The 16563-nt window shown below is 39.9% G+C and overlaps 1 protein-coding gene across 1 annotated transcript in view; it reads right to left on the bottom strand.

The window, feature by feature from the left end:
* Window positions 1-16563, bottom strand: part of SLC9C2 (solute carrier family 9 member C2 (putative)) — a 98178-nt gene that overhangs the window by 34445 nt on the left and 47170 nt on the right. The window contains exons 11-12 of the mRNA XM_045397572.2: window positions 10590-10753; window positions 9878-9973 (exon numbers count right to left, since the gene is read on the bottom strand). Coding sequence (XP_045253507.1) covers window positions 9878-9973; window positions 10590-10753 — 260 coding nt within the window. The remainder of the gene's footprint in view (window positions 1-9877; window positions 9974-10589; window positions 10754-16563) is intronic.

A 16563-nucleotide genomic window follows, 5' to 3' on the forward strand; every position in this document is an offset into this window, starting at 1 on the left:
AGGCTGTATTATTGTGTCAATCCTCCCCCTAAAATAGCAGAAAAATTATAGCTTCTACATGACACTGGCATTACATTCAGAGGTTAGCATTACCTCCTGGAACTGATGCCTACATTTCCTCACATACTGACCATATACTTCGCCTATCCATTGTTTAGAAACGTTGGCTCCAAGCGCTACTGCATTTAACATATTTTCTCAAGTCTTAAAATTCGAGGGATGATAGTCATTTCAGGAAAGGAGAGAATTCGCGCCATTTATATCTCAAGACAATTCTCATTCACTCATTAGCTCCTTTTCCAGAAGATAGAAAAATGAACCACCAGTAACAGCTTTGATAAAGGATATGCAAATTCTGAAGCTGCCTTCCAAAGGGTATGGGGCAATGGCCAGGCGCTCTCTACTCTGAGGGTTACCAGAGCACTTAGCGGATTTCTCCAAATTGCAAGCCTCCGTGATGGCCCTGGTAGGATGTCCACTGTGAGAAAAGTATGTCCCAGAAGCTCAGTCCTGAGGCCTACCTCTAGTATTTACACTTGTAGTGTTTCCAGGCATGCCCATCAAGAAGTAGGCCTGGATCAAGAAAATTATGATTTACTAATATGATGGATTGTTTATTTATTCATTCATCCTTTGAACAAATGTTTATTAAATGCCTACTCTGTTCCAAGCCCCGTTTTAGGGCAATGAAGGTATAATCCAAGGCTTTAAGGGGTTTACAATCCAGTGGGGCAGGGGAAAAGTTAGATGCATATATGATAAAGCAAGAAATTAAGGGGATAACATTCAGCACAGGGTGCTAATCAAACTTGATGTGGAGATGGGATCAGAGAGAGTTTCTTGGAGGAGATGATACCTCAATTGAGTTTTAAGGAGAAGTACAATTATCCAGATGATGAACGGTGGTGGGGCGAGCAGAGTGAAGAAAGAGGTGGGCACAGGGTGGCATCTCTGGTGCACGTACAGAGGTGAAAAACAGTATGCTGCGTGTGGTAAAAGACAAGTTGTGGGGCACAGCATCAGTCAGAGAAACAGTCAGAGGCCAGATTTTAAAATATCTTGTATATTGCACTTTGACTTAATTTCATAGGTAAACTTTTCTTGGAATGTGATATACTCATTCTGTGAGATACTCCTTCAATCCCAATGCCTGAAAAACTATGCAGGGCAGGGGAAAGGGTAAGGAAATGTTGCACTCAATAGTCCCTCTTGGAGAAGCTCAATGTATATTAGCATATTAAAAATTCTGAGAAGTTCTACAAGAAGTTCTAAAAGAAACCAATTTAACTTTATTTAAGCCACCATTTCCCAAAGTAATTTGAGCATGGAAACTTCATTTTTCATGCTGTTTCTATTAACATCCCATGGAATAAGTGTTCTTTGGAACTCACAATGGAAAATGTAGGCACTGAGGAGTCATTTAGGGTTTTAAGCAGGAAGGAGGTATAGTCACATGTCTTTTAGTAAGTCACTGTAACTTGAGAATGGAAATATTGGAGGCAAGTGGACCAGTTGAAGGTTACCGTCTGGACAAGAGATTATGATAGCCTAAATTAACATTCATGAGGACAGAAAGGGGTGTATTTGACAAATATTTAGAAGGTAAGATTGATAGAGCTTGGAGAAGGGTAGAGGAAGAGGACTGACTCCAGCAACCAATGGTCTAATTCACTAACACTTGGAATATAACAGTAGGCTTGGGATGAGTTCAATATGGATTTGAGGTAGAGTGAAAGGAGAAGCTGTCTAGCCACCACTGGATTCATGAGTCTAAAGAGTTGGTGTTGAAAGGTGTGGAAGGAAGATTATAGATTTGTAGAGCATCTATGCATAGTGTTAAAATCATGAGCCTAGCTGGGAATAAAGAAGGAGAGACTATAAAGTAAGAACAATGGACAGAGTTAATTGTCCTGAGGTGCACCAACATTAAAGGGTTAAAAAGAGTTCATAGAGGAGACTGAAAAGGAAAGGGGTAACAAACACAGGAAGAACGCCAGAGTAGAAGGTACTGTTAGGAAAGCTATTCAAAAATAGCATGAAGCAAGTCCTTCCATGGGACTGTTGGTTTTAAAAAGTAAATGTGGTAGGTCATTATAACAATGACTGCAGTGTGTCATGCCTCCCTGTGTCCATGCCCACTTTGCAACTGGCATCACTGTTTCCCCATTAAGAGGTGTAATCTACTTTTCTACTCATTGACTCTGGGCGGGCTTTGTGATTTGCTTTAACTAATAAAACGGGGGTAAAAATGACATTGTTCAGGCTCCAGAGCCTGGAACTTAAGAGGCTTTGTGGCTTTCCCTCTCACCCTGTTGAAACCCAGAGACCATGCTGTGAAGAAGCCCAGTCCCGCCAACTATAGAGAATAGGCCATAGAGGGGAGAAACAAAGCACCTTGGGAGACAATTAGCATCAGCTGCCAAACCCTCCGACCATAGCCGGTCTAGGAAATGACCACAGGCATATGAGTGATCCAAAATGAGACCAAGAGTAGAATCACCCGGATTGCCAACACACAGAACCTTGAGAAATAATAAATCATTGTTTTAAGCCACCAAGTTCAGGGTTGGTTGGTTAAACAGCAGAAGCTGACTAAAACAGGAAAAATCAGTATCAAGTGTGGAGAACCTCCAGAAATTAAAACACACTGCGTTAGCTTTGGAAATGGGTGGTGGGCAGAGGTAGGGGGGGAGTGAGAAGACTGTTAGTGGAAGCTGGAAAAGCAGTGGGGAAACTACAGCAGGAGACTGGAGGGAGGCAGCCATGCTACCAAAAGGCAGTACCACTGACCAGGCTGTCACCTGAGGCAACGTGGAAGACAGAAAATGTACCTCATGAATCTGCTAAGAAGATTTCTAGATTTCTAATATTCCAGGAATATTAAAAGTACTGCCTTTTTTAGCTTCATATAACAAGATAGAGAAAGACAGAAACTGGGATAAAACAAAGAGAAATAGTTCAGTCTTAAAGCAGAACTTAGAGAAAATATAGAAGCCATGATTTGCCAAGTTGGAAACTAAACGTGTTTCTCATCTGTGGTTTCTCCAGCTGGCAAAGATCTAAAAGTAAAGACCAAAACATGCCAAATTGTAAAGAGCATCACTGCTGAGAAGAAACTGCGTCAACTAACGGGCAAAATAACTGGCTAACATCATAATGACAGGATCAAATTCACATATAACAATATTAACCTTAAAAGTAAGTGGGCTAAATGTCCCAATTAAAAGACACAGAATGGCAAATTGGATAAAGAGTCACAAGACCCAATGGTGTGCTATATTCAGGAGACCCATCTCATGTGCAGAGACACACATACACTCAAAATAAAGGGATGGAGGAAGATCTACCAAGCAAATGGAAAGCAAAAAAAAAAAAAAAAAAAAAAAGAAAGAAAAGAAAAAGCAGGGGTTGCAATACTAGTCCCTGATAAAACAGACTTTAAACCAACAAAGATCAAAAGAGACAAAGAAGGCCATTACATAATGGTAAAGGGATCAATTCAACAAGAAGAGCTAACTATCCTAAATATATATGCACCCAATACAGGAGCACCAGATTCATAAAGCAAGTCCTCGGAGACCTACAAAGAGACTTAGAATCCCACACAATAATAATGGGAGACTTTAACACTCCACTGTCAATATTAGACAGATCAACAAGACAGATGGTTAACAAGGATATCCAGGACTTGAACTCAGTTCTGTACCAAGCGGATCTAATAGACATCTACAGAACTCTCCACCCCAAATCAACAGAATATACATTCTTCATAGCACCACATCACACTTATTCCAAAATTGACCACACAGTTGAAAGTAAAGCACTCCTCAGCAAATGTAAAAGAACAGAAATCACAACAAACTGTCTCTCAGACCACAGTGCAATCAAATTAGAACTCAGGATTAAGAAACTCACTCAAAACTGCACAACTACATAGAAACTGAATAACCAGCTCCTGAATGTCTACTTGGTAAATTTTTAAAATGAAAGCAGAAGTAAATATGTTCTTTGAAACCAATGAGAACAAAGACACAACATACCAGAACCTCTGGGATACATTTAAAGCAGTGTGTAGAGGAAAATTTATAGCACTAAATGCCCACAAGAGAAAGCAGGAAAGATCTAAAATCAACACCCTAACATCACGATTAAAAGAAATAGAGAAACAAGAGCAAACACATTCAAAAGCTAGCAGAAAGCAAGAAATAACTAAGGTCAGAGCAGAACTGAAGGAGATAGAGACACAAAAAACCTTCAAAAAATCAATGAATCCAGGAGCTGGTTTTTTAAAAAGATCAACAAAATCGATAGACCGCTAGCAAGACTAATAAAGAAGAAAAAAGAGAAGAATCAAATAGTCACAAAAAAAGTGATAAAGGTGATATCAGCACCGATCCCACAGAAATACAAACTACCATCAGAGAATACTATAAACACCCCTACGCAAATAAACTAGAAAATTTAGAAGAAATGGATAAATTCCTGGACACCTACACCCTCCCAAGACTAAACCAAAAAGAAGTTGAGTTGCTGAATAGACCAATAACAGGATCTGACATTCAGGCAATAATTAATAGCCTACCAACCAAAAAAAGTCCAACACCAGATTCATAGTCGAATTCTACCAGAGGTACAAAGAGCAGCTGGTAACATTCCTTCTGAAACTATTCCAATCAATGGAAAAAGAGAGAATCCTCCCTAATTCATTTTATGAGGCCAGCATCATCCTGATACCAACCTGGCAGAGACACAAGAAAAAAAGAGAATTTTAGACCAATATCCCTGATGAACATCGAAGCAAAAATCCTCAATAAAATACTGGCAAACTGAATCCAGCAGCACATCAAAAAGTTTATCCACCAAGATCAAAGTGGCTTCATCCCTGGAAAGCAAGCCTGGTTCAACATACGCAAATCAATAAATGTAATCCATCACATAAACAGAACCAAAGACAAAAACCACATGATTATCTCAATAGATGCAGAAAAGACCCTCAACAAAATTCAACAGCCCTACATGCTAAAAACTCTCAAAAAATGAGGTATTGATGGAATGTATCTCAAAATAATAAAAGCTATTCATGACAAACCCACAGCCAGTATCATACTCAATGGGAAAAACTTGAAGCATTCCCTTTGAAAACTGGCACAAGACAGGGATCCCCTCTCTCACCACTCCTATTCAACATAGTGTTGGAAGTTCTGGCCAGGGCAATCAGGCAAGAGAAAGAAATAAAGGGTATTTGATTAGGAAAAGAGGAAGTCAAATTGTCCCTGTTTGCAGATAACATGATTGCATAGTTAGAAAACCCCATTGTCTCAGCCCAAAATCTCCTTAAGCTGATAAGCAACTTCAGCAAAGTCTCAGGATACAAAATCAATGTGCAAAAATCACAAGCATTCCTATACACCAGTAACAGAGAAACAGAGAGCCAAATCATGAGTGAACTCTCATTTACAATTGCTACCAAGAGAATACAATACCTAGGAATCCAATTTATAAGCGATGTGAAGGACCTCTTCAAGGAGAACTACAAACCACTGCTCAACGAAATAAAAGAAGACACAAACAAATGGAAGAACATTCCATGCTCATGGATAGGAAGAATAAATATCGTGAAAATTGCCATACTACCCAAGGTAATTTATAGATTCAATGCCATCCCCATCAAGGTACCAATGACTTTCTTCACAGAATTGGAAAAAACTACTTTAAAGTTCATATGGAACCAAAAAAGAGCCCACATTGCCAAGACAATCCTAAGCAAAATGAACAAAGCTGGAAGCATCACACTACCTAACTTCAAACTATACTACAAGGCTACAGTAACCAAAACAGCATGGTACTGGTACCAAAACAGAGGAATAGGCCAATGGAACAGAACAGAACCCTCAGAAATAACACCACACATCTACAACCATCTGATCTTTGACAAACCTGACAAAAACAAGAAATAGGGAAAGGATTCCCTATTTAATAAATGGTGCTGGGGAAACTGGCTAGCCCTATGTAGAAAGCTGAAACTGGATCCCTTCCTTACACCTTGTACAAAAATTCATTCAAGATGGATTAAAGACTTAAATATTAGACCTAAAAACTATAAAAACCCCAGAAGGAAACCTAGGCAAACCATTCAGGGCATAGGCATGGGCAAGGACTTCATGACCAAAACACCAAAAGCAATGGCAACAAAAGCCAAAATAGACAAATGGGATCTAATTAAACTAAAGAGCTTCTGTATGGCAAAAGAAACTACCATCAGAGTGAACAGGCAACCTACAGAATGGGAGAAAATTTTTGCAATCTACCCATTTGACAAAGGGCTAATATCTAGAATCTACAAAGAACTTAAACAAATTTACAAGAAAAAAAATCAAAAAACCCCATCACAAAGTGGGCAAAGGATATGAACAGACACTTCTCTAAAGAAGACATTTATGCAGCCAACAGACACATGAAAAAATGCTCATCATCACTGCTCATCAGAGAAATGCAAATCAAAACCACAATGAGATACCATCTCCCACCACTTAGAATGATGATCATTAAAAAGTCAGGAAACAACAGGTACTGGAGAGGATGTGGAGAATTAGGAATGCTCTTACACTGTTGGTGGGACTGTAAACTAGTTCAACCATTGTTGAAGACAGTGTGGCAATTCCTCGAGGATCTAGAACCAGAAATACCATTTGATCCAGCAATCCCATTACTGGGTATATACCCAAAGCATTATAACTCATGCTACTATAAAGACACATGCACGCTATGTTTATTGTGGCACTATTCAGCATAGCAAAGACTTGGAACCAACCCAAATGTCCATCAATGATAGACTGGATTAAGGAAATGTGGCACATATACACCATGGAATACTATGCAGCCATAAGAAATGATGAGTTCATGTCCTTTGTATGGACATAGATGAAGCTGGAAACCATCATTTTCAACAAACTATCACAAGGACAAAAAACCAAACACCGCATGTTCTCACTCATAGGTGAGAATTGAACAATGAGAACACTTGGACACAGGGCGGGGAACATCACACACCAGGGCCTGTCGTGGGGTGAGGAGATAGAGGAGGGATAGCATTAGGAGAAATACCTAATGTAAATGACGAGTTAATGGGTGCAGCAAACCAACATGGCACATGTATACATATGTAACAAACCTGCACATTTGTGCACATGTACCCTAGAACTTAAAGTATAATTTAAAAAAAAAAAAAAAAAAAGGACCAAATCCAGGGTGCTGCCAGTAAAATATGGCCTCAGCTTCCAAATCAAATCAAGGGTGTGGCTGAAGGCCCTTTGTTAAGACCACCCAAAGATTCAAGGTTGAACTTCGTCTACCTTCTCAACAAGACTAAAGGCCACCTCAGACTCATATCTGTATTGTCTGACACAGTCAACAGTCTACCTGATAAGAAATTGTGAAGTGGGGTGGACTAAACCAGAGTCATTGAAAACAAACAGTTTTTACGGTAATTGTGCTAGATTGGACAAAAAGGGACAGAGACAGTTCTAAGAGAATATAAACCTCTCAGTTTCCTACAGGCAGAAATCAAACTGAGAAAGTCACTTGGCTACAAGCATGGATTATTTCCTACGGAAATAGAAAGAATGAGGAGAATTGGTACGTGTGCACAGATGGATTTCAGAATTGCCATGGACCAATAATTTCTCAAGCCATCCCATTCTTCCCCGTCTTAAACAGTGGTATCTGTTGATCATCACTGAATACTGGGTGTCTGGGGGGCAGATAACTTGTCTTTTTAGTTCACAGGTCTCTAGATCAAGAGGAGTCACACTTCAGGAGAGGCAACCAAGGAGCCTCTCACCTGGATTGCAGATCATGAGATACTGGACTTTGAGTCTGATGGCAAATAGGATGTAGCTTTTTGGATTCTTAGAAAAGGGTGAGTCTGTTTTACATGTAGGAGGGGTAGAAATATTGTGGCCAGTGGGCAAACTGTGGAACAGTAAATATGGCCACAAATTCTGTGTATGTCTTACTATTAAGAGGTTGAGTCTATTGCCCCACCCCTTGACTTGAGGCAGCCTCATCCACAAGTCTGGAAGTTAGGTACTGGCCCTTTTGCCTCAGTTTTCCTCTAGGTGGCTTCTCATTCTTCAGAGGCTAGGTCATCTTCTTTGCATGGCAGTCTCAGGGTGGCATTCAGTGTGGAAAAAAGGTAGAAGCTACAAATCCTCTCAATGCCTAGGCTCCAGAATGTTCACAAAGCCACTTTTGCCATTATTTATGCTCAAAACAAATCACAAGAACAGCCCAAATTCAAGGGGTAGGATAAAGATACCACTTTTTAACAGGAGGCTCTGCAAAGAATTTGTGGCCATATGGAACTTTCTACTGTGGATGAGAGCCTTTCAAACTCTGAGAATATGTTAAACTAAGTATAGAAATGTTTAAAAGAATGAAAATAATTTCTTAAGAAGAAATATGTTCTTCAAGCTGGGAGTGGTGGCTCACACCTGTAATCCCAGTTCTTTGGGAGGCTGAGGTGGGCAGATCACTTGAGGCCGGGAGTTTGAGACCAACCTGGCCAACGTGCCAAAATCCCATCTCTACTAAAAATACAAAAATTAGCTGGGCATGGTGGCACGCACTTGTAATTCCAGGTACTAGGGAGGCTGAGGCCCAAGAATCTCTTGAACCCAGGAGGCGGAGGTTTCAGTGAGTCAAGATCATGCTACTGTACTCCAGTCTGGATGACAGAGCCAGACTCTGTCTCTAAATAAATAAATAAATAAATAAGAAGAAATATATTCTTCAACAGAAAAAAAATGAAAGCAAAAAGAAGGAATTTATATATTAGTAGAGATTTGAAGGACATATCAGTTCACTGCAATGTGTGGACTTTACTGGAATTCAATTTGAAAACATAAACTGTAAAAATAAGTATTTGTCACATTTTTGAGACAATTGGAAATCTTACCACTGACTCGATATTTGATGTTATTAAGGAATTATTATTCATGTTTAAGTATAATGTTAGTATTTTATGTTTTTAAAAATACTTTAAAATTTAAAGATATATACTGAATATTTACAGATGAAATGATATGCCATGTATGATTTGTTTCAAACTAATACATAAGATGGGGGTTAGGATGCAGCAGGTATCGGTCACATGTGGATGGTTTTTAAGGTTGGATGATAGGTACATGAGGATTTATTACACTATTCTATCTACTTTTGCATATGTTAGGAATTCTTAATATTGACAATAAATTTTAAAAAGAAACTAAAAAGGAATTCCAGGCATAATTAGTATTTTATATACATTTTATATTGAATAACATTTGTTCTATTTGATTATAACTCCAGTTTAAAATGTATAATTTGATAAGCTGGTGTAAACTTGATTTTACCAGGTAATCTTCCTGTATTTATATTAGAACATTTAAATATTAGTATTACAACATTACAAGAGAATTTTTGATTCATCAGATTTATTTTAGCTTCTTGTATCTCTAACAGCTATATTAGCACTTGAGAGAATTTTGTATAAATGGAACTCAGATATGTTACATTTATAAAAGCAATTTAAATATTTGAAAATGTTTAATTATCTGGTATGTAAATAGCACCAAACATTATTCTAAGGGCCCTCAAAAGTGACTGCTAAAATTTGCCAGACATAGAAACAGGATAACAAGGTTTGTGTCTTAAACTTAAAGCCTCAGGAAGAAGGAAATTTTTTATTTTTTGACTTTAACAAATCACACATTAATTTTAACAATCAACAGACTGTCAGAAGATGAAGAAAAGTTTTCAAGTCATCTGAAAATCATACGCCAGGATTAAAGACATTGCAAGACCAGAAATTTTAAAACATTATGTGAACAGCACCAACCATTTGTATTGTAGCTACATGCAATCTGGCTTCTTCTATTAAAGCTTCATCTGTTGTGGATTCCATCTTCATATCCTTATGTGAAACGTGGGAAGACTGAAACGTACCAGACGACATTTTAAAACATAAAGAGATAAAGTTAAAAATAAGTAAAAATGATTAGGAACTGGCAAGTGCTACTCTCAACAAAGATTCCAGTAATTCAAAGCAGAATTGCTAGAATGAAGAGCTGTGTATAACGTGGGTAATGTTTTTTCATGTAAGAAGTGTTGCCTTCAATTGTGCTAAAGGAAATATTCATTTGGGGAGATTTATATCCCAAATTCTTCTCTAAACTTATCTATATGCTTGACTGCTCTCTAAATCAGCCCGTGTTTTCTGCTTTTTATAACACTCCTACCAGGAGAGAATTCTCAGTATCTTAAGCCACTAAAAACATTGTCTTGGCAGAGGCCATTGATTGGTACTCAACCAGCCAGATCGTAAAAACATCCATTCTCCTGGTATTTGGCAAATAAAGCTGGATAACCAAGACCTTCTCTTTAGAGACAGAATTCAAACTCATTTCACCAAAATAGCAAAGCCAGTAACTCTCTCCCCTCAGTTTTCTGACGTTTAATTAGCAGAATCAGGTCTTTAACAATAGACTAAAGCAAGCGAGGCAGACCAAGGGAAGGAAAGGAAAACTACTTCTTGCCAGGTATCAACTCACAGGAATGTATTCGATCCTCGTTTTATCTTCTACTAAGGTCCAATTAACATTTGTCAAAATTTTTTCTCCTTTAGATAAACTTATTGTATTCTGTACTATCTCCTGTATGTGCTGAGTGGCATTTTGCAAGGCCATTTGTCTTGGGAGGGAAAGAACACACAAATCTGTGACAAAGACAAAAGCAAAGGCCTTAATAGAGTACAGTGATGACTGCAAGGGAAAGCAAAAAAGTGTTGCATGATTATGTAGTGAAATCTTGAGATCACCTGCAAACCAGAGTGGTTAGAGCAAGGACAATTTTTCATACAAAACTTTCCAGAAGATTACCGAACTATTTGTTTCTTTTTGGCTGTATAGCTCAACTTTATCTGACTCAACTGCTAAAAAATGTTTATTAGTTTCCCTGCTTTCCCTATAGCTAAAGACATGACTATTTCAACGCACCCAATCCATATTTCTCAAAGTGTAAAGGGTACAGGTGGAAGGGCTGCCTATTAAACTATGCAAATTCCTGGGTTCTACTCCATACCTACAGAATCAGATTGGCCTGAAGATTTACATTTTAACAAGTTCTCCAATTGTTTCTTATACTGTACATAATAACATTTAAAGGCCAGTGCAATAGAGATCCCTCAAATTTAACATCTCTGTTTTCTGGCCAGTGAATCAATATGTTCAAAATGTGTAGCATTTTGCATTTTCTTGAGGTTTCTATAAGGTTCACTTACCAAAGAGAAGAGTTTAATGAGTAAATGAGCTTAGTCTACTTACTCACAGTTCCATCTCAATAAAGCTGTTCTCTCCTTATATTGCATACGAAATGTCTCTTCAAGGGCTAAATGGCTTCTAAATATTTCAGTGTAACTTTATTTCACTCTCTGTGGGACACTGGGTACAATGGAGTGATTTGAAGTTTGGGGGATCCAGAAAGGTCTGCAGGGATAGCCCTCTCAAGCATCAGAATCAGTTCACTGTAACCCAGAGCACAGAGGCATCTGACTGCCTGCTGCCTTGGATTTAAAATTCCCAGGGCTAAGACCATACAAGGAGAAAATGTATTCATTTGCCCAATTAGATACCAACCATATGATGGGGCAACAGCCACTTTCCAGTTACTCAGCGGAAGTATGAAGGCATGTGGGCTACTTGGTGGCACCAGTACATCTGAATGTACTCCCAGTGTTTAAGATAATCCTGGAAGAGTATGAGGAGGGATCGCTTAAAAGCATTAGACCAGATGGAAGGAGTTGGTTTGAGCCTCTGACTGATAAAACTCAAATCCGACAAGCAGCTGTTAAATGTGTACCACATGGTATTTCTAGAAAGAATGAACATTGAAAAGATAAAGTACTTGCTATATAATCTTTATTCCAGAGTGAGTTAAAAGAAATTCTGAAGCTTGGTTAATAAAACCAAAAATTTATAGAGGGGGAAAAAAAGAAACAAGAGAAAAAAAGCATTGTCATGGTAGTAAAATCCCTCACTGTTCTCACTTTTGAATACAGAGTAGGAAGAATCACAAGAAAGGAAGCATGAGAGAAACCCACATATTTTGTCTTCAAAAAAGAGAGCCAACTGGGTCCGGATCCCTGGCAGCCAAAGGGATTTGGTGGGAAGGAAAGTGTGAGCAAGACTTCAGGCATCAAATTCACTTCACTCATGCTGCCTTGTGAGCTTTTGCCAATCCAAGCACAGCTTTTCACTATAAACAATAACCCGAGACCATGCACGGTGGCTCACACCTATAATTTCCACACTTTGGGATGCCAGGGCAGGAGAATCCCTTGAGCCCAGGAATTCAAGACCAACCAGGGCAATATAGTCAGACCCTGTTTCTACCAAAAAAGAAAAAAAAAAATGAGTTGGGTGTGGTGGTGCAAACCAGTAGTCTCAGCTATTTGGGAGGCTGAGGCAAGAGGATCACTCGAGTCCAAGAGGTCCAGGCTGCAGCGAGCCATAATCACACCACTGCATTGCAGCCTGGGTGACAGAGTGAGACTCTGTTTTTTTTGTTTTGTTTTGTTTTGTTTTTTTGAGGTGGAGTTTTGCTCTATCACCAGGCTGGAGTGCAGTGGCACAGTCTCGGCTCACTGCAACCTCCACCTCCCAGGTTCAAGTGATTCTCCTGCCTCAGCCTCCCAAGTAGCTGGGACTACTGGCAAGTGCCACCACGCCCAGCTAATTTTTGTATTTTTAGTATAGACGGGGTTTCACCATGTTGGCTAGGATGATCTCGATCTTTTGACCTCGTGATCTGCCTGCCTTGGCCTTCCTAAGTGCTGAGATTACAGGCGTGAGCCACCGCACCCGGCCCTGTATAATTTTTTTTTAAATGAAGAAGAACAAACACAGCCTGTTGGGATGGTGAGCACCTGTAGTCCCAGCTACTCTGGAGGCTGAACCCAGGAATTTGAGACCAGCCTGGGCAAGATAGTGAGCTGTCAAAAGAGAGAGAGAGAGACAGAGAGAGAGAAGGAAGGAAGGAAGGAAGGAAGGAGGGAAGGAAGGAAGGAAGGAAGGAGGGAAGGAAGGAAGGAGGGAAGGAAGGAAGGAAGGAAGGAAGGAAGGAAGGAAGGAAGGAAGGAAGGAAGGAAGGAAGGAAGGAAGGAAGGAAAGGGAAGGGAGGAGAGGGGAAGGGAGGGGAAGGGAAGGGAGGGGAAAGGAGGGGAGGGAAGGGGAACAGAGGGGAGGGGAGGGGAAGGAAGGGGAAGAGAAGGGAGGGAAAGGGAGGGGAAGGAGGGGAGGGGAGGGGAGGGGAAGGGAGTGGAAGGGAGGGGAAGAGAGGGGAAGGGAGGGGAAGGGAGGGGAAGGAAGGGGAAGAGAAGGGGAGGGAAAGGGAGGGGAAGGAGGGGAGGGGAGGGGAGGGGAAGGGAGGGGAAGGGAGGGGAAGGGAGGGGAAGAGAGGGGTCCATAACTGGGGAAAAAGGAGAGCTGCCTAAAATCTGCCCCATGTACTAGCCTCACTCAACCATTGGAGCCCTTTGCTTTGAGGTGGGCTGTCACAGGAAGTTCTGCAACAGTGTTTTGGGGCACAGTTCTAAGAATGTGCAGGACTTTCTGAAAACACCCAAGCAGAACAGTGTTGACTCTTATGAGTAGAACAGGATAAATATATCAGGCTACTGCCATATTTAGAACAACTCTCCTTCAACATTATCCTTCCTTTGCCCTCATTAGTTCCATGCTCTACAAGAAACCTTTTGATTACCAATCTGGTTTATCACAAAAATTGGTATCAGAAGTGAATACTGTGATAATGGTCACAAAAATTTCACACATAGAAATTCATCCTCATTATAAACTAGTAAATCGACCTTCTGGTTTATTGATGAATCTGTGAGTGTGGTGCAGTCATGTCTTGTTTCATCATGCTTTACCTTATTGTGCTTTGCAGATATTGCAGTTTTTACAAATTGAAGGTCTGTGGCAACTGTGCATCTAGCAAGTCTATCAGCACCATTTTTCCAACAGTATGTCCTCGCTTCATGTCTCTGTATCTACATTTTGGTAATTCTCACAATATTTCAAACTTTTTCGTTATTATTATATCCATGATGGTGATATGTGATCAGTAATCTTTGATATTACTAATGTAATTGTGTTGGGGCACCACAAACCGCACCCACATAACACAACAATCAGTAAGTGTGTGTTCTGACTGCCCCTCAGACTGGCCATTTCTGCATCTCTCTCTCGCTCTCTCCTTGGACCTCACTATTCCCTGAGACATACAATATTGAAATTAGGCTAATTAATAACCCTACAATGGCTTCTAAGTGTTCAAGTGAAAGGAAGAGTCACATGTCTCTCACTTTAAATTAGAAACTAGAAATGATTAAATTTAGTGAGGAAAGCAGGTTGAAAGCCAAGATAAGCCAAGCACTAGGCCTTTTGCACTAGTCAGCCAAGTTGTGAGTGGAAAGAAAAATCTCTTGAAGGAAATTAAAAGTGCTACTCTGGTGAACACACAAATGATAAGAAGGCAAAACAGCCTTATTGCTGATATGGAGAAAGATTGAGTGGTCTGAATAGAAAATCAAACCAACACAACATTCCCTTTAGCCAAAATCTAATCTGGAGCAAGGCCCTAACTCTCTTCAGTTCTATGAAGGCTAAGAGGGGTGAGGAAGCTGCAGAAGAAAAGTTAGAAACTAGCAGAGGTTGGTTCATGAGGTTAAAGGAAAGAAGTCATCTCCATCACATAAAAGTGCAAAGTGAAGCAGCAAGGGCTGATGTAGAAGCTGCAGCAAGTTATCCAGAAGATCTAGCTAAGATCATTGATGAAGGTGATTTTCAATGTAGATTTCAATGTAGATTCAGCAGACTTTCAATGTAGATAAACAGCCTTATATTGGAAGAGGATGCCATGGATGACTTTCATTACTAAAAAGGAAAAGCCAATGCCTACCTTCAAAGCTTCAAAGGACAGACTAACTCTTGTTAGGGGCTAATGCAGCTTGTGGTTTTAAGTTGAAGCCAATGCTTACTTACCATTCTGAAAATCCTAAGACTCTTAAGAATTAAGCTGAATGTATTCTGTCTGAGGTCTAAAAAAGAAAAAAACAAAGCCTGGATGACAGCACATCTCTTTACAGCATGGTTTATTAAATATGTTAAGCTCACTATTGATACCTACTGCTCAGGAAAGAAAGATTCCTTTCAAAATATTACTACTCACTGACAATACACTTAGTCAGGCAAGAGCTCTGATGGAGATGGACGGGGAGTTGAAGCAGCCCAAGTATCAAGGAGTCATTTTGACTTTCAAGCCTTATTATTTAATAAATACATTTTGTAAGGCTACAGCTGTCATAGGTAGTGATTCCTCTGATGGATGTGGGGAAAATCAATAATAAACCTCATGAAAAGAATTCACCATTCTAGGTGCCATTAAGAGCATTCATAATTCAACATTAATAGGAGTCAGGAAGAAGTTGATTTTAACCTTCACAGATGACTTTGAGGGGTTCAAGACTTCAGTGGAGAAAGTAACTGCAGATGTGGTGGAAATAGCAAGGGAACTAGAATTAGAAGTAGAGGCCGGGCGCAGTGGCTCTTGCCTGTAATCCCAGCACTTTGGGAGGCCGAGGCGGGGGGATCACGAGGTCAGGAGATCCAGACCATCCTGGCTAACACGGTGAAACACCGTCTCTACTAAAAATACAAAAAATTATCTGGGCATGGTGGCGGGCGCCTGTAGTCCCAGCTACTCAGGAGGCTGAGGCAGAAGAAGGTGTGAACCTAGGAGGTGGAGCTTGCAGTGAGCCGAGATGGCGCCACTGCACTCCAGCCTGGGCGACAGAGCGAGACTCTGTCTCAAAAATAAATAAATAAATAAAAAGAGCCTGAACATGTGACTGAATTGCTGCAATCTCAGGATAAAATTTGCATAGATGAGGAGTTGCTTCTTATGGATGAGTAAACAAAGCGCTTTCTTGATATGGCGTCTACTCCTGGTGAAGATGCTGTGAACATTGTTGAAAGGACAGCAAAGGATTTAGAATATTTTATAAATTTAGTCGCTAAAGCAGTGGCAACAGGTTTTGAGAGGATTGACTCCAGTTTTGAAGGAAGCCCTACTCTATGTAAAATGCTATCAAACAGCACTGCATGCTACAGAGAAATCTTTCATGAAAGGAAGAGTCAGTTGATGTGCCAAACTTCTTTGTTGTCTTAAAGAAATTGCCACAGCCACCCAATCTTCAGCAACCACCACCCTGATCTAATCAGTCAACAGCTATCAACCCTGCACCAGCAAAAAGATTGTGAATTGCTGAAGGCTCAGATGATTGTTAGCATTTTTTTAGCAAGAAAGCATTTTTTCATTAAGGTATGTAAATAGTTTTCTTAAACACTGTGCTTTTGCATTATAATTGACTGCATTACAATGTAAACACAACTTTTACATGCACTGGGAAACCATATAATTTGTATGACTTGCTTTATTGTGATATTTGTTGCATTATTTGTTTTG

This window comes from Macaca fascicularis, chromosome 1 (assembly GCF_037993035.2).
Source record: "Macaca fascicularis isolate 582-1 chromosome 1, T2T-MFA8v1.1".
Taxonomy (NCBI): Eukaryota; Metazoa; Chordata; class Mammalia; order Primates; family Cercopithecidae; genus Macaca; species Macaca fascicularis.